This window comes from Desmodus rotundus, chromosome 12 (assembly GCF_022682495.2).
Source record: "Desmodus rotundus isolate HL8 chromosome 12, HLdesRot8A.1, whole genome shotgun sequence".
NCBI lineage: Eukaryota > Metazoa > Chordata > Mammalia > Chiroptera > Phyllostomidae > Desmodus > Desmodus rotundus.
This window is the reverse complement of record NC_071398.1, coordinates 48,963,605-48,981,934: the sequence shown is the minus strand read 5'-3', so window position 1 is coordinate 48,981,934 and position 18,330 is coordinate 48,963,605. Positions and strand designations below refer to the sequence as shown.

General features: G+C 46.3%; 2 protein-coding genes across 8 annotated transcripts; both read left to right on the top strand.

Annotated features, from left to right (window-relative positions):
- The first annotated feature begins 3,377 nt into the window (after positions 1-3,377).
- LOC112313557 (oligosaccharyltransferase complex subunit OSTC) lies at positions 3,378-4,104 on the top strand. The gene has a single exon (XM_024570133.4). It carries the CDS (start codon positions 3,383-3,385, stop codon positions 3,698-3,700), a length of 318 nt encoding a protein of 105 aa, XP_024425901.2. The 5' UTR covers positions 3,378-3,382; the 3' UTR covers positions 3,701-4,104.
- Positions 4,105-10,873: 6,769 nt separating this feature from the next.
- Positions 10,874-16,861, top strand: LOC128779132 (leukocyte immunoglobulin-like receptor subfamily A member 5). Of its 7 annotated transcripts, none has more exons than XM_053915006.2 (8): positions 10,874-10,941; positions 11,255-11,386; positions 11,500-11,535; positions 11,721-12,005; positions 12,149-12,408; positions 14,901-14,951; positions 15,095-15,239; positions 15,384-16,861. In XM_053915006.2, the coding sequence occupies exons 2-8, from the start codon at positions 11,353-11,355 to the stop codon at positions 15,767-15,769; spliced, it is 1,197 nt and encodes a 398-aa protein (XP_053770981.1). In that variant the 5' UTR covers positions 10,874-10,941; positions 11,255-11,352; the 3' UTR covers positions 15,770-16,861. The 7 variants fall into 7 exon arrangements, 6 of the variants coding, with proteins under 6 accessions (XP_053770981.1, XP_053770982.1, XP_053770984.1 ...); XM_053915007.2 differs by having other exon boundaries at positions 10,927-10,941; positions 11,331-11,386; XR_008425708.2 differs by lacking the exons at positions 10,874-10,941; positions 15,384-16,861 and adding an exon at positions 13,087-13,178 and having other exon boundaries at positions 10,951-11,386; positions 12,149-12,451; positions 15,095-15,170.
- Positions 16,862-18,330: the final 1,469 nt, after the last annotated feature.

Here is an 18,330-nt window from a genome sequence, read left to right as displayed (position 1 = left end):
TCTTTTTCTTAGATAAGTCCCTTTAAAATGTTTTTAAAGGTTTTAATATTTTAAGTTCTTTTTTAAAAATGTTAAATTTTTAACATTTCATATAATAAGGGCTGGGTGATGATGAACTCCTTTAATTTGACCTTATCTGGGAAGCACTTTATCTTCCCTCCCATTCTAAATGATAGCTTTGCTGGATACAGTAATCTTGGATGTAGGTCCTTGCCTTTCATGACTTGGAATACTTCTTTCCAGCCCCTTCTTGCCTGTAAGGTCTCTTTTGAGAAATCAGCTGACAGTCTTATGGGCACTCCTTTGTAGGTAACTGTGTCCTTTTCTCTTGCTCCTTTTAAGATTCTCTCCTTATCTTTAATCTTGGGTAATGTAATTATGATGTGCCTTGGTGTGCTCCTCCTTGGGTCCAACTTCTTTGGGACTCTCTGAGCTTCGTGGACTTCCTGGAAGTTTATTTCCTTTGCCAGATTGGGGAAATTCTCTTATTTTTTCAAATAAGTTTTCAATTTGTTGCTCTTCCTCTTCTCCTTTTGGCACCCCTATAATTCAGATGTTGGATGTTTAAATTTGCCCCAGAGTTTCCTAAGCCTCTCCTTATTTTTTTTTTTTTTAATTCTGGTTTCTTCATTCTTTTCTGGTTGAATGTTTCTCTCTTCCTTTAGCTCCAAACTATTGATTTGAATCCCAGTTTCCTTCCTGTCACTGTTGGTTCTTTGTACATTTTCCTTTATTTCACTTTTCATAGCCTTCACTTCTTCCTCTATTTTGCTACCATACTCAACTATTTCTGTGAGCATCCTGATTACCAGTGTTTTGAACTGTGCATTGGATAGGTTGGCTATGTCTTCATTGCTTAGTTCTATTTTTGGAGCTTTGGTCTTTTCTTTCATTTGGGCCATATTTCTTTGTCTCGGCCCACCTGTTATGTAGCAAGGGGTGGAGCCTTAGATATTCGCCAGTGAAGGGCAACCTACATTGGTGCGTTGTGGCGCTATATGTGGGGGAGGGGTCCAAGAGGGAACAATGAGGCTTGCTCCACTCTTGGCCAGCTATCAGTCACTTCCCCCACTACCCACAAGCAAATTGGGCCCTTCTTTTGCTGATTCCGAGGTGGGTGGGTTTGTGTATGTTCTAGGACGCTTTAGGTCTCTCCAAGGAACTCTCCTGTGAGACTGGGAGTTTCTCCCTCCACTGCAACCCCCGCAGGTTTTACTACCAGTGGTTTTGAGGCTTAGTTTCCCATGGTGGAGCCCTGGGTTGCGTGGTCTCTCTCATTCCCCAGTGTTCCTACCTGTTTATCCACGAGCAAATGTGGGACCACCTGGTCCTCCAGCCACTGCCTTGCTGAGATTCCTCTCCACCCCAGCTTCCTGTCTCCGCCCCTCGTACCAGTTTGAAGGAATGTTTCTTCTTTAACTCCTTGGTTGTCAGACTTCCATACAGTACAGTTTTCTGGCAGTTCTGGTTACTTTTTGTTTTTAAATTTGTTGTCCTTCTTTTGGTTGTGTGAGGAGGCAAAGTGTATCTACCTACACCTCCATCTTGGCTGGAAGTCTGAGCTCTATATTTTTAGAAATAGAGCAACACACCTCTACATAACCAGTGATTGGGAGAAGTAAATCAGAAAAGAAGATAGAAAGTTTTTCACTTAAAAGATAAATGTGGCCCTGGCTGGTGTAGCTCAGTGGATTGAGAGCGGGCCTGCAAACCAAAGGGCTACTGGTTTGATTCCCAGTCAGGGCACAGGCCTAGGTTGTGGGTCAGCTCCCCATTAGGGGGGACATGAGAGGAAACCACACATTGATGTTTCTCTCCCCTCTTTCTCCTTCCTTTCCCCTTTCTCTAAAAATAAATAAATGGAATCTTTTTTACAAAAAGGTAAATGTGAATCATATACATCAACACAAATTCTGACTTGAATGGTAATGCAAATGTTAAATGTCAAGATCAAAGGGGAACATTAAGTGCCTAAATGAAATTACTAGAGAGAGAAAGCCTAGAACTCAGTGGCTTGGGTGAGCATCTAAAGATGTTAGGCAAAGAATAAGAAATTCATGGAACTGCCCTTTGACCCAGCAAGTCCACTGCTGGGATTATACCCTAAGAACCCTGAAACACCAATCCAAAAGAACCTATGCACCCCAGTGTTCATAGCAGCACAATTTACAATAGCCAAGTACTGGAAGCAACCTAGGTGCCCATCAGCAAATGAGTGGATCCAAAAGCTATGGTACATTTACACAATGGAATTCTACGCAGCAGAGAGAAAGAAGGAGCTTATACCCTTTGCAACAGCATGGATGGAACTGGAGAGCATTACGCTAAGTGAAATAAGCCAGGCAGTGAGGGACAAATACCATATGATTTCACCTTTAACTGGAACATAATCAATAGAAGAAAAAAGCAAACAAAATATAACCAGAGACATTGAAATTAAGAACAATGTAACAATAGCCAGAGGGGAGTGGGGAAGGGATAGTGGGGAGGGGGGTCTATAGGAGCTACTATAAAGGACACATGGACAAAATCAAGGGTGAGGGTAGAGGTGGGGGAGGGCAGTGGGACTGGCTGGAGTGGGATGGAGGGATGGGGAGAAAATGCAGACAATTGTAACTGAATGAAAAAGTAAAAATAAAATAAAAACAGAATAAACAAAGAAAAAAAAAAAGAAATTCATCCCATGACAGCAGATGAGAGGATATAAAAATGATAAGAACATGGCCCCAGCCAATGAGGCTCAGTTGGTTTAGCATCATTCCATAAACCAAAAAGTTGCTGGCTTGTTTCCTGGTCAGAGTACATACCTAGGTTGTGGGTTTGGTCCATAGTCAGGATGCATATGAGAGGCAACCAATCAATGTTTCTCTCTCACATCGATGTTTCTCTCCCTCTCTCAATCGTCTTCCTTTCCCCTCTCTCTAAAATCAATAAGCATGTCCTCAGGTGAGGACAAAAAAATGATAAGAACATATCTTTACACAGAAAGAACAAAAAAGATAAACATTAATTGTGTCCATCTGCTCAGCTTCCATACCAAAGAATTACAGACTAGGCAGCTTAACCCCCAGAAATCTATTCTGTCATTGTCCTGGAGGCTGAAGCCTGAGACCAAGGTACCAGAAGGGTTGGTGTCTGCTAAGCCTGTCCCCTTGGGTCGTGGATGGCTGCCTTCTTGCTTCTGGGAAAATGGCCTTTCCTGTGTGTGTGTGTGTGTGCGTGCGTGCGTGTGTGTGTGTGTGTGTGTGTGTGTGTGTGAGTGAGGGGGAGAGAGTCCCTGGTGTCTCTTCTTCCCAGGACACTAACCTGTCTGATCAGGGCCCCACCCTTATGATTTCATTTAAACTTAATTACTGACACAGCTGTCCTTGCCACTACCAACATGGAGACTTTGTACCGAGTCCCATTCTTAGTGTTGGAATGCCCCAACCTGAAGCTGGAGAAGCCGCCCTGGGTGCATGTGCCCTTGGCCATGACGGTGTACGCTCTGGTGGTGGTGTCTTATTTTCTCATCACCGGAGGAATAATTTATGATGTTATTGTTGAACCTCCAAGTGTTGGCTCTATGACTGATGAACATGGTCATCAGAGACCAGTAGCTTTCTTGGCCTACAGAGTAAATGGACAATATATTATGGAAGGACTTGCATCCAGCTTCCTGTTTACAATGGGAGGTTTAGGTTTCATAATCCTAGACTGATCCAATGCTCCAAACATTCCAAAACTCAATAGATTCCTTCTTCTGTTCATTGGATTTGTCTGTGTCCTATTGAGTTTTTTCATGGCTAGAGTATTCTTGAGAATGAAACTGCCGGGCTATCTGATGGGTTAGAGTCCCTTTTGAGAAGAAATCTGTGGATACTGGATTTGTTCCTGTCACGGAAGTTTTAAAGGCTGAACCAATCCTCTGACATGATACATGGAAAAGGATGAAAAGCGGTAGAAAAAAAGCATCTAGTAGAAAACATGAGAGGTATATTAAAGCTTGGACTAGAATATCTTCTTGGTATCAAAGAGACAAGCTAATCACACTTTTTTCCTGCTGACCTAAACTGACATACCAATGATGTTAAATGGCGTTTTTTCCTCAGTTTTTAATTTCTTGAAAATTACTCCATTTCCAAAAGTATAATATTGAATAGAGTGATTATTTTTTACAACCTTCTTAACGTTAAATGTTTTGGAGATGACATTTCTGACTTTCAGAAATCAGTGTAAAATCAGGAAGCAAGATCCCATAAGCTGAGAACTATGGACAGCTGATCAGTTTCACCTGTGGTGCTTTGCCCTTAAACGGAGCAGATGGCAGGATGTTGTTTCAGATGTGTGTGGAAGACTGTTTCCTGAGCAATAAGGCGTATGAAAGGAGCAGAAATGAATAATTTTATAATTAAAAAAATAAATGAAAAATAAACTTAATTACTACCTCAGATCCCGTCTCCAAATACAGCCATGCCAGAGGGTAAGGGCTTTACCATGAATTTTGAGGGGGGTGGGGACATACATATTCAATCTACAACATTCCCCCCGAACCCTCCAAATTCATGTCCTTCTCCCATGCACAATACATCCCTTTCAACTCTACAGTGCCCCACATTTCCACTCGTTCCAGCATCAACTCTCAAGTCTAAAGTTCAAAGTCTCGTCGACATACTGTCCACATCAGACATGGTGAGACTCGGGATAGGACCCATTTTAAGGTGGAATTCCTCTGCTGTTGTGAACCTGCAACCCAGAAAAATTATGTGCTTCTGACATGCAAGGCTGCTGCAGGCATAGGAGAGATATTCCTACCCCCACAGGGAAAAATCAGAAAGACAGGGGGTCCAGGCACGTTCAACATCTCGCAAGGCAACTTTCATTAAATCTTTCTTTCCTCTCTTTTGGGTTCAATTTCTTCTTCTTCTTTTTTTAAATGCTCTTGCTCAATTACAGTTGACCTTCAATAGTATTTTACATTAGTTTCAGGGGTACAGCATTGTGGTTAGATTCGATGTTCTGCCCTCCAGGCATTCTGGGGTGGCAGCGTTACCTCCATGGCTCAGCTGGGTGGTCTAGCACCTTCATCTCCCTGTGAGGACCCCATTCCCAAGGCTTTGAGGACAGACCACCTGCCCTGTTGAATCCAAGGAAGTGATTCTAACTCTGAGGTCAGTAGGGCAGCCCTGATAACCTCTGAACTGCTTTTGGGGTCATTCTTTCCTTTCCTTGAAAAATAATAGCACACATTTGCAGACAGGTAACTGTATCATCCCAGCCTGTGGTGTCTGAGAGGTGTTTCCGCTCTGACAATCCCATCATCTCTTCGCTGACTGACCGTGCATCACCACATGTGCCGTGCTCTCCCAAAGCCACTCTCCTTTGTGGCCACATGAGCAGCCAAAGATTTTCCAGCTCATTAACTTCTGGCTCCATTTGCTTAACCGTTCATTCTTCAATTCACCTCTCTCCTCTCAAATGTTACTACCAGCATTCAGGAGGAACCCGTATCACACGTTAACATTTTGTTTAGGAACATGCCACTTTATGCTTCCCAAGCTCTATCTTCTAGAAGCATTGGAAGACAAGACAGCCAAGTTCTTTACCACTGTGTAATGAAAGTCAGCTTTTCTTCGTTGTCTAATACCTTATTAGTCATTTTGTCTGAAGACTCACTGAAACGGATATTACCACCCATATTTCTACTGTACCAACATTCTGTTTGCTTCATCATGTATTCTCTGAGAAGGTGGAGGCTTTTTCTCCATATCTCCTCTTTTCTTTCTGAGCTCCCACGAGAATCACCATTAACATCCGTATATCCACCAACAGTCCATTCTACCGCACCTAGAATTTTTCTAGTATGCATGCTTCCCATTACCAGCTCCAAAGCTGCTTCCCAGTCTTGGTGCCAGTTTTTATATTATTCTTCTCAGGCTTCTATAACAAAATGTCGTAGACTGAGGGGTGTAAGCAACACATGCTTACTTGTTTACAGTTCTGGAGAGTAGAAGTCCCAGATCAAGGAGACAGGAGGGTTGCTGTGTGGTAGGGTCTCTCCCTGGGCTTGTGGATGGCTCTTCTTCCTGTGTACTTTCATTGGTGTGAGAACAAAGAGAGACAGAATGCACTATCTGGTTTCTCTTCTTATAAGGAGGCTGATCTTATCAAATCAGAACTCTACCTTTATAACCTACTTCTTGGAGGCTCGACTTCCAAATTACAGCCACTCTGGGGGCTAGGGCTTCAGCATACGAATTTGCCATTCAGCCTGTATCATTAATAAAGCCAAAAATATTAATTCATGAATATTCTTTTTTTACACATATTTTATTGATTATGCTATTGCAGTTGTCCCATTTACCCCCTTTTCCCCGTCTACCTTACATACCCACTCCCACTCACATTCCCCCCCTTTAGTTCACGTCCATGCATCGTACATATAAGTTCTGTGGCTTCTACATTTCCTATGCTATTCTTAGCCTCCCCCCTGTCTATTTTGTACCTACCATTCATGCTTCTTATTCTCTGTACGTTTTCTCCCTTTGTCCCCCTCTCCCTCCCCAGCTCATAACCCTCCATGTGATCTCCATTTCTATGATTGTCTTCCTGTTCTAGTTGTTTGATTAGTTCATTTGTTTGTTTTTTTAAGGTTCAGTTGTTGATAGTTGTGAGTTAAAATGTATACATTCCAGCAGCACTGGACAAAAAAAAAAATAGAGATATGGTACGAAGGACCTACATCAGCTATGAAATGAGACATCACTACAGATCCCATGGACTTTTTAGTGTCAGCTTCAATACAAGAGGTAAACTGAGGCATTCTCCAATGACGAAAAAGTGAGTTAATTTGGGAATAGCAGAAGAACTGCAATTTGAGACAGGCAACCTGTTGCATGCTGCAGGTGAGTTCACTGAGGATTTGGGGCAGGCTATATTAATGGGCAAAAAATATATAAGGAATGAGTGAGAAGATTCGCTTCAAGCAGCAACTTCATTGTCTTGAGGATGGGGAGAAGCTCTTGGTGGAGGTTCATTGGTTGAGGGTAGTTTCAGTTTTCTGTAAATCACAAATTTATGGGAAATCACTCTTTCAGTGTTTACATTGAGTTTACCTCAGAACCCATACAGAAGACTTCCTGTTTTATATCCTCCAGTTCTATTTTAGAATGAAACCTTTTCACAATAAACATAACTACATTTTATGAAAAACTTTAGCCAATTTAGATAAAGTGGACTAATATGCAAAATTTTTGCCTGGAATAAATAGATTGATGTAGTCCCATTTGTTTATTTTTTCATTTGTTTGCTCTGCTATGAGAACGTCTGAGATTTTACTGTCTATGTTTTCTTCTAGGATATTTATGCTTTCGAGTCTAACATTTAACTCTTTAATCTATGTTGAGTTTATTCTTGTGTATGTTGTAAGAAGGTGGTCTAGCTTCATTTTTTTCCCTGCATCTGTCCAATTTCCCAAAATTATTGTATGTTCTCGCCTCCTTTGTCAAATATTAATTGACCACAAAGGCATGGATTTATTTCTGGGATATCTGTTCTGTTCCATCGACCTATGTGTCTGTTTTTATGCCAGTGCCATGCTGTTTTGATTACTACAGCTTTGAAGTATAGTTTGTTTCAGGTAGTTTGATTCCTCCAACTTTGTTCTTCTTTCTCAAGATTGCTGTGGTTATTTTGGGTCATCTGTGGTTCCATATAAATTTTTGGAATATTTATTCTAGTTGTGTGAAATATGCCATTGGTATCTTGACAGGAATTGTATCACATCAACTAGCACAATCTTTTTCAGACTGCTGCTGGGGCCCAGATGTCTGCAGTCATCAATCACCTTTTGCCCTTCCTGGTTCCTCTCTTCTTGACACAAAAGAAGCCTGAACTCTGCACTTTCTTTTTTTTAAAATATATTTATTGATTATGCTATTACAGTTGTCCCATTTCCCCCCCCCCCACTCCACTCCATCCTGCCCACCCGCCTCCCTCCCACATTCCCCCCCTATAGTTCATGTCCATAGGTCATACTTATAAGTTCTTTGGCTTCTACATTTCCTACACTATTTTTACCCTCCCCCTGTCTATTTTCCACCTATCATCTATGCTACTTATTTTCTGTACCTTCCCCCCCTCTCCCCCTCCCACTCCCTTAATGACAACCCTCATGTTCTAGTTGTTTGCCTAGTTTGCTCTCGTTTTTGTTTTATGTGTGGCCGTTAATAACTGTGAGTTTGCTGTCATTTTTACTGTTCCTATTTTTGATCTTCTTTTTCTTAGGTAACTCCCTTTAACATTTCATATAATAAGGGCTTGGTGATGATGAACTTCTTTAACTTGACCTTATCTGAGAAGCACTTTATCTTCCCTTCCATTCTAAGTGATAGCTTTGCTGGATACAGTAATCTTGGATGTAGGTCCTTGCGTTTAATCTTGGGTAATGTAATTATGATGTGCCTTGGCGTGTTCCTCCTTGGGTCCAGCTTCTTTGGGACTCTCTGAGCTTCCTGGACTTCCCGGAAGTCTATTTCCTTTGCCAGATTAGGGAAGTTCTCCTTCATTATTTGTTCAAATAAGTTTTCAAGTTTTTGTTCTTCCTCTTCTCCTTCTGGCACCCCTATAATTCGGATGTTGGAACGTTTCAAGGCATCCGGGAGGTTCCTAAGCCTCTCCTCATTTTTCCAAGTTCTTGTTTCTTCATTCTTTTCTGGTTGGATGTTTGTTTCTTCCTTCTGGTCCACACCGTTGATTTGAGTCCCAGTTTCCTCCTCATCACTATTGGTTCCCTGTACATTTTCCTTTGTTTCTCTTAGCATAGGCTTCATTTTTTCATCTGTTTTTCGAATAGATTCAACCAAGTCTGTGAGCATCTTGATAACCAGTGCTTTTAACTGTGCATCCGATAGGTTGGCTATCTCTTCCTCGCTTAGTTGTATTTTTTCTGGAGCTTTGAAGTGTTCTGTCATTTGGGCCATTTTTTTTTTTTTTTTTTTTTTGGTCTTGGCGCGTCTGTTACTTTAAGGGGCGGAGCCTTAGGTGTTCACCAGGGCGGGGTAATGCTGGTCGCTGCGCTGTGACGCTCTACGTGGGGGAGGGGCCAAGTGGGAGCAATGGCGCCCGCCTCACTCTCCTCCGGCTTTCAATCTTTCACTCTGCTACCTACAATCAAACTGGGCCACTCTGGTGCTGGTTCCCGAGTAAGTGGGCCTGTGCACACTCTAGGGCCCTGTGGGTCTCTCCAACAACCTCTCCTGTGAGGCTGGGAGTCTCTCCTGCTGCCACCCCAACCCCCACGGGCGTTTTCAATCAGAGGTTTGAGGTTTTATTTCCCTGAGCTGGAGCCCTGGGTTACGCGGTCTGCTTCGCTCCCCGCCGTTCGTCTGGTTTATCTGTGGGCGAATGTGGTGCCGCGGGGTGCTACCTGCTGCTCTGCCTGCCCCGTTCTCCGCCACTCTGAGTCCGGCCCTCTGGGTTTATCTGTGCAAATGTGGGGCCGCAGGGTCTGCTAGTGCTCAGACTGCCTGCGCCATTTGTCCCACACTCCGCCAGTCTCAGTCCCGCCACAGCCACTCGAGTCCTCTCCACCCCGGTGCCCGTCTCCGCCCCTCCTACCAGTCTGGATGAATGTTTATTTTCTATTTCCTTGGTGTTGGTCCCCCTTGTTGTTCGATTCTCTGTCAGTTCTGGTTGTGCAAGGAGGCGCAGTGTGTCTACCTACGCCGCCATCTTGGTTCTCCCCGAACTCTGCACTTTCTTAAGACAAATTTGAGATACCATTAGGTCTCCCATCTCCTCTGTGGGCATCTTTGCTATGGATAAACCTTCCCTTACTCAAAAAAAATAATAATAGTTAATAGAGAATCTGAATCACCATTGAACTATCAAAAATTTATATCTGAAAATTAAAATCATTGCACAAAATTAACTCCTGGTCCGTCAGGATATGCAGTGAGTTCTTCCAAACAATTCTGGGACAATAGACACTGGTTTTACAGGTATTTTTCTAGAACAAACACATATACATAGGCTAGCTTGAAAATCTGAAAAGGATGTTCCAAGGCCAGAACACCATACTAGAGTTTCCCCATAAACTTGGATGCCAGACAACTTATAGAAATGGAAGAGAAATAGAATGTGAGTGGCATTCCTGACCCTGAACTTTGGGGCCAGTTGGGAAGAGAACTCGAATAACACAATGTCTGGAAGGCTGGGGTTCTGGGACATGGTTGCCGGTGATAGGTGGCGTCTCTAGGACCAGCGGGAGCACGGAAACCTGAAGGTGTTTGTGCTTGAGATGAAACGGAACTCTCCGGGCAAGAGATGTGCTCCTGGGTACAAAGCAAAGACCAACACAGGCTGCTGGTGGCAAACCGAACAAAACCAGAGTCCCCTGGGGAAAACCAGAGTCCTGCACAGGTAAACATGGCGTGGCTCTGCCAAACTCCAAAGCAGCCTTCCTGCTGAGACCCTTGCACACAGAATCTGTGGAATGCGGTACTCCTCGAAGGCTTAAATTGATTGAAAAGTAAAAAAATAAAAGTATTCTCTTATCTTAAAAAAAAAAGGAAGACAACATCTGATCGTGATGTTCCCGCTTCATTCACACGGGTAGGCAGAGAGGACACAAATATTTAAATAAAGATGAATTTGCCTCGACAAGTCAAAGGTCTAGCCCAAGGAACTATGAAACCAGGAGGACCACACTGCCCTGTGGGCAAGGGGCATTGAGAGCAAGACTAACTCAGAGGTTGGCTCTCAGAAAGGAGGGGACGGACGCTGTTGCTAAGATAAAAGAGAAGTTCATGGAAAACATGAAATAAAAAAAAAGCCCAGATGCTGGAGCCATAAAACAGATGCATTTCCTTCCTTATTTGCCTGCGCTTCCCCTTTGTGCTCACTGTCACCGTCATGCTCTCCTAAACTGCACAGTGAGGAGGAGACCGTGTCTGTGCTGAGGTGAGCTCTGCAGGCACCGGGACCCCGTCTTCCTGAAGTGTCTCCAGGGCCTGGGTGACCACTGTCCACGGGGAGGACCCACAGGGTGGTGCTGATAGCTGGGCCGAAGGGGAAGGAGGCCCTGTGGCTAAAGGGGACCCTGTCGGGGAGGCTCTGACCTGGAAGGATGTGCCCTGGGGCACCTCACCTGCAAGGGGAGTCTCAGAAAGCTACAGATCCAGTTTGCTGCTCGATCCTGGAAACAAAAACTAGGCTTCTGGGAAGACACTGTTCCTTTACTTATGGTGCTGCTGATGTGACATCACCGTGACAGGGACGGCCAGCCTCCCACTGACCACACCCTGTGAGTCTCTACCCTGAGGACTCCGTGGTCTCTTCCTTCTGCACAGCTGGGCTCAGAGAGGAGACGCCATGACCCCCAGCCTCACGGCCCTGCTCTGCCTCGGTGAGATGTGAGGGGGGAGGGAAGCCCTGCTCTGTGAGGACCCCAGGACTCAGGAGGCTCCAGGGGAGGAGGGTTCTGCTCAGGGCAAATCTCTCACAGGGCCTCTCTTGCAGGGCTGAGCGTGGGCCTGAGGACACCAGTGCAGGCAGGTGAGTATGTCCCCAGGGGTCTAAGGCTTCTCTCCTCACTGGGGACAAGGGACCAACCCCCAAGCAGGTTGGAAAAGAGAACAGATATGTCTGACAGATGAGGGATGTCAGGGGTGGTCATGGAGCTGAATCTGGGAACTGGGGGGGTGGAAATGGCTTGTGACCCAGCCTCTGATTCTTTCTAGGGACCCTCCGCAAACCAACCCTCTGGGCTGAGCAGGGCTCTGTGATCCCCTGGGGGAGCTCAGTGACCATCTGGTGTCAGGGGTCCCTGCAGGCCCAGAGGTTCCGTCTGCATAAAGAGGGAGACAGAACAACCTTGGAAAGACAGAAGCCACTGGAACCCGGGGACAAGGCCAACTTCTCCTTCACACACATGACAGAGTATAATGCGGGGAGATATCACTGCTTCTATCTCGGCCCCACTGGCTGGTCAGACCGCAGTGACCCTCTGGAGCTGGTGGTGACAGGTGAGGGGACACCAGGGGTCCCAGCCTCAGGCTCTGCCCTCAGGAAGGAGGATGCTCTCAGGGGTCTCCCCCTCACAGCCCGGCCCTGGGGGACGTGAGGGATGTGTGAGCCCCATTTAACATGCTGCCTCCTTCTCTCCTAGGATTCTACAACACACCCAGCCTCTCAGCCCTGCCCAACCCCGTGGTGACCTCAGGAGGGAATGTGACCCTCCAGTGTGGCTCACGGCAGAAATTCGACAGGTTCATTCTGACTAAGGAAGGAGAAGATAGGCTCTCCTGGACCCTGGACTCACAGCCACATACCAGTGGGCAGGTCCAGGCTCTGTTCACTCTGGGCCCTGTGACGCCCAGCCACGGGTGGACATTCAGATGCTATGGCTGTTACAGGAACACCCCCCAGGTATGGTCACAACCCAGTGATGCCCTGGAGCTCCTGGTCTCAGGTGAGTCCCTTTCTGGTCCATCCATGGACTGAGGAACCGAACAGGGTATTGGAGTCTTTGCTGGGAGGGGAGCCCTTGTGAGAGGTGGGGTGAGGGAAGCACAGGGGCTCCTGGGCCAGAGACACAGACCAGCCCAGGGAGATGCTGAGTCTCTCCGAGGATCTAGTGCTCCTCAGATATTCAAGGTCAGGCTTGTGTCTGAGGGCTCTGGGTGTCAGCAGGAAGGGATTTCAGGGGAACCACGGGGCTCCAGGGTCTCTGATGGTTTGCCCTTCACCACAGCTGAGTGAGGCCTGTCGAGGGGTAAGGGAAGTAGGTGATAGGTGAGGTGGTCATGGCAGAGGGAGATGTTGGGGACCCAGCTGAACATAGAAGCAGCTGGGCTGAAGTCGGGAGAAGGTAGCCCCCACCCTCTGCTACCCAACCTGGGCTTATGGCCTATGGGTGGGGTCCAATGGCAGAGGCTTTAGGTAGCCCCTGGGGTCAAGATTTCATCTAGTTTCTGGCCCCAGAGCTCCTGGTCTCAGGTGAGCCGACCCTGCCCCGGTCCTTAGTGATGCTAAGAGACAAGGGACAGTAGACTGGAGTCACAGGACGGCATCCCAGCCCACTGCCTTCTGGTGTCTCCATCTCAGAACCACAGCAGCGCTGCTCCCCAGAGGCATACCCCACAGGCAGGACCCCAGGATAGAGGGCAGAGTGTGTGTGGACTCAGCTGCCCAGGAAGGTGAGCTCCGAGCATCTTTCCCCGCCTGAGTGAGGGGGAGCCACCTTGCCAGGACCCACAGGGACGTGTCCATTTCTGACTTTCTGGATCACCTGAAAAAATGGCACCTGCTCCTGGTCTCACCCTCTCTGGGCTTGTCCTGCTTGTCCCAGTCACTGGGACCTTATACAGATGAAACAGCTGAGGGAGACGGGGGTGTGGGCGAGCAGGTACATCCAGCCTAGGGGCTCAGCTTAGCAAGCAGAAGCCTCGATATTAAGGACACTGCTAGGATTTGGAAATTCCCATTGACGGCGCCAACTGTTCCCGCTTCCACACAGAATCTGTGGGATTTTCCACCATAAGCCAACACCCTGGTGTAGTTCGCTTGATGCCGGTTTGCAGGGTTTGGTGTCCAGGCCTGGCTTCTAACATGGAGAAGATAGCTGGGCTGTGGAGGAGGAAAGTCCAGGAGGGTTGGAGAGAGGACAGATGGATTCTTCCTTGGAACCTCACTTCCAGAGACCCTTAGTGGCACCTGTCGACCTGTAAGGGGGTCTCTGAACCCTCTCAGAGCAGGACAAGAGGGGACTCGGGCCAAGGTGGGGCTGCTGTGGGTGATGGTGGAGTCCCCATTGGACACTCTCCTATGGGGAGTGCCCACCAGTGGGCATCACTCTGCAGGTCCCTGAGCTCACCTGGAGGCCTTCAGCACTCAATGCTCACCTGAGACTCAGGGTGGGGGGTGCTGTGCATGACTCATGAGGAACTGGGGGTTCCTGCACAAACTCGGTCTGAATCATGTCTGCTCTCTGCACTTTCTACCCATACCTCTCTATTATAGCACACTTTCTAAGAAATTTTAAGCAATGCTTGCATATATAAATTTAAGTTATAAACATTTCTGACTTCAGAAGGTAAATCTACTCCTATTTTAACTGGGATTATGTTAAAGTTAACCATTTATTATGAAAAGTAACCTTTTGCCCTGGCTGAGGTGGCTCAGCAGATTGAGTGTCGGCCTGCAAATCCATGGTAACTGGTTCAATTCCCAGTCAGGGCATATTTGTGGGTTGTGGGCCAGGTCTCCAGTAGGGGGCGCTCAAGAGGCAATCACACATGGATGCTTCTCCCTCTTTGTCTCCCTCCCTTCCCCTTTCTAAAAAATACATAAATAAATTTTAAAATTTAAACAAAAGTAACATTTTATTAAAAGGAAGTGTTTTAAAAATATAAAGCTGCTTTAAAATGTTTTACTTGAGATACATTTTGAAGTTTTATTCATAAAATTGTCTACACTCAGATCTGAAGAATTTTTCGAGTGCCCCGTACATGTCTGTGTGTATAGATGAGACCAACCCATGGACCCTGAGTCCTCAGCTGCTGAGTGAATAAAAGCTCCCATCTCCAGAAGAGTGAGCTGGGATGGGTCAGTCTCCTACAGAGAGAAGAGAGATTACAGGGACGTCCTCTGTTCTGTAATGAGAGACCTCATTTCTCACCCAACCTGAATCCTTGGGGCAAAGCCAGCCTATGTTCCAAAGGGCCCCAGGAGCAAAGTCTGCACTGAACAGTCCCCGGGAGACTGACAGGACCCGTGGCAGCAGACAGGACCCTCACAGCAGAGAAAGGGTTCGCCAAGGGGCTGGGAGCAGTCACGTCCTGGGAAATGGGAGGGTTCTGAGGTCGGTTGGCTCGAGTGGCATCAACTCCTCACTCGCCCACTTCTTTGTGGTTTTCAAGGAGCAGCCGACACCATCGGCCCATCACACAACAGCTCAGATAACAGGAGTGGTGAGTAGGCGAATCCTCAGTTATGGGGCTGGGTGCACAGGCTCCTGTCTGTCAAGGGGAGGCAGGTGCACCCGGTGGGCATCCAGGACCCAGGGGGACTTGTCTGCTGTGACCTCTGCAACATCTTTGTCCACATTTTGCAGCCTCCCACCCCCGAGACTACACAGTGGAGAATCTCATCCGCATGGGTGTGGCTGGCTTGGTCCTGGTGGTCCTCGGAGTGCTGCTGTTTCAGGCTCGAGGCAGCGAGAGAATGGCCCAGGCTGCCACCAGGACCTGAACACAGAGGTAAAGGAGCACCATTCAGAGCATGCAATCTAGTTTAATAAGTCAATGAGCTGGCATCACCAACACTCAGCCCACAAGAGATAAATCAAACGATGCCCTCGTGCCATCTCTTTCCGGATGCCACACGCCTTTCCTTTTCCTCAGATGGCACCTGTGGACTTTCTTCAGGAACCTCCTCACTCGGAATCGAGGCTATTTTTCTATCCTCGGAAGCAAAGATATTTACATTGCTTTTTTTGGAGAGAGGAAGAGAGAGAAAAACATCAATGGGAGAAAGGTACATTGACTGGTTGCCTCCCATACATGCCCGGACAGGGCATTGGTCTTGCAATCTAGGTATATGCGCTGAATGGGGATCAAAGCCACAGTTTTGGTTATGGGACAATGCTCCAACCAGCAGAGCCACAGCAGCCCGGAGGAAGTCAAGATATGTTTGTTTGAAGGGATTGCCCGGGTTGCACTGCCTGGGAAAACCCATTGTTGAAAGCACAGTGCAGAATACAGGTAATGTATTAGAGAATGTACATTGAAACCTATGTGATTTTATTACTGATGTCATCCCAGTGAGTTCCTCTTAATAAAACACTGGTTCTTGGCGTTTTCCCATGTTTTGGTACCTACGGTCCCTTCCTGGCCAACTTGGAGGTGCCCCTGTGAGGTCCTGATGCAGAGTCGGGAAGTGACTCACAAATTGACTTTCACAGGACAGTACAAGCCAGTGTGGGGCCCAGTAATACCAGTCGGATAGCCCCAGAGCGCACCGAAGTTGCCTGCTGTTTACGTGTAAGCATTACTTCTACTTCAGTGTTGCGGCAGAGTTTCCGTGAAAATACAAGACCACAGTCCCGATGCATCGAGATGAGACGCCAAGGGGGAAATCCTACTATCCCTTGGGGAGAGAACAGTGATAGAATTCTAATGCATCACTTGTAGGAGTGCGAATTGTAGTCACCAATTGAGCAGATACATTTCCCTTACCCAGTCAGAGACACACAGCTCTACCTTCAAGTACCTGCCTTAGAGAACATGTGTACATGGGCATCATTCACAAGGACATTGATTAGGGTTCGGGTGCTACCTGTTTGAGAGATTTCAGGAAAGTCTGAAGCGTGAGGGAACAGAGGCCATTCGTGTGGGAAACGGACTGGACACAGTGTGGGCGAGATTGCGAGTTGGTGGGGTGGGAAGGGCCTGGGACTCCAGCAGTCCTCTGTCTCACTCAGCCAGAGACCCTGCTGGTTTTCACAGCCAGAAGTTATAGGGATTTCTTTCCTCAGCACTGGAGCCCTGGGCTGGGGAGACTGGCGTGGGGCTTGGACCCCTGGCTCCTCAGGAGGGACCTCTGCTGCCGAGATATTCCTCCTGACTTCTGTCTGCCACACGTGTGTGTGGGACCAGCCTGTTTCATGTCTGCAAGACTAGATGTGGCTTCTAGTTTACATCCTTAGTTGTGGGAGTTGTGTTCAGCTAATGCAGGAAGCTCTGGATGACGGTTTTTCTGGAGTTTAGCTGTAAGTCTGATCGAGTTGAAAAAAGTGTGTGTGGGTTTTGTTTCGTATTGCTGTTTTGTGATTGTTTATTTCACTTGTCCCTCAGACACATCCCTGTAGCTCGTTTCCTTCTTCTATGATAAGTTTTCTTTTTCAATGCAGTTCATATCAAATATTATATAAGTGTCTGGGTCACAACATAGACATTAAAATTTATTTTTTAATTTTTTTTGCCACTTTCCCTCGCTGTTGCATCTCACTTTCTCCAGTTTGGTGTCTTTGTTCTTCTAACTGAAATAAATTACTGAATTTTATTCCTTTCAATGAGTGTGAAAAGATGAAAACATTAAAAAACTTGCTGCTCTGGAAATGCCTAGTTTCAGTCTCATTTGCTTTATCAAGTAACTAGGAAACACTTTCTTATTTCAATTAAAGTGCATGATTCAAGTCATCAGAAGGGAAAACGCCCCCTGTGGTTGAGGCTCTCTCCCCAGAAATCTGTTCTCTCTCCTGGAGACACAGCCTCACTGGGTGGGGTTGGGAGGAGACACAGGTTCCCGCTGAGGGACTGGCCCAGCTGACACACTCACCTGGTCCTGAAAGCCAATGGGGCTCCGCGCACAATCTTCACTAACAACCTGCTCCTGGAAGGTGTGTCTCCACTGTCTTCTGGAGACACCTGTGTCCTCTCTGCTGTGAGGAAGTCTGGTCCCAGAGAGCTTGTCACTGTGGAGATGTGCACTTCCTCTAGGAAGTAATTATAGCCCTTTTTAGAACCCCAGGCCAGTCCTCCATGATTTTCTGTTTGAGTTGAAATTCACATTGAAATAAAATTAGCCATTTAAGAATATTTTTTTACTTATTGATTTTAGAGGTGGGGCAGAGAGAGAGAGAGAGAGAGAGAGAGAGAGAGAAACATCAGTTGTTGTTCCCCTTACTGATGCATTCATTCATTGGTTGCTTGATTTGTGTGCACTGACTGGGGATCAAGCCCACAACCTTGGATATTGGGATGATGCTCTAAACCACTGAGTTACCCAGCCAGAGCCTAAAATTAACCATTTTTAATGTGTAAAGTTTGCTGTAGGATATGTTCTTGTGTTTTTATTTCACCTTCATTTTCTTCATTTACCACAAAAGGTGAAGATACAGATTTCATTTTTATATACCTGCTCCCTAACACTAGATTGGTCTTTCTTCATCTCAGTAAAATGTTTGATTATTTATCTCTTGAGCTGCTACTAAATGTCACGCTCAGTTGTTTCTGACACCATAGATACGACGTCCACCCTCCCCACTCCAGTCCCCAAGTACCTTCAGTCCCCATTTCTGGTCTCCCTATGCTGCATTCTGGAAATTTCCTCCATATTGTATTCCACTATCATAACTGGACCTTCAGCTGTGTCTCCTCCTTGATGGGAAGAATTCTTCTTATGTGTCCATCTATTGGGTTTTCTCATCTCTAAGATTTCTAACTCATTATATTCATCTATATAGAACAGTTCATATTATTGGCTCAAAAATTGCTCCCGTTATTTTTCAGATATTTTCACATGATCATCTTAAATTGCTCTCATATTTCCTACTGACTCTTTCATTGC

Coding starts and splice junctions, on each gene's coding strand:
- LOC112313557 (XM_024570133.4), top strand. CDS start 3,383: ATGGAGACTTTGTACCGAGTCCCATTCTTAGTGTTGGAATGCCCCAAC.
- LOC128779132 (XM_053915006.2), top strand. CDS start 11,353: ATGACCCCCAGCCTCACGGCCCTGCTCTGCCTCG. Junction 11,387..11,499: donor CACGGCCCTGCTCTGCCTCG/GTGAGATGTGAG, acceptor CCTCTCTTGCAG/GGCTGAGCGTGGGCCTGAGG. Junction 12,006..12,148: donor TCTGGAGCTGGTGGTGACAG/GTGAGGGGACAC, acceptor CTTCTCTCCTAG/GATTCTACAACACACCCAGC.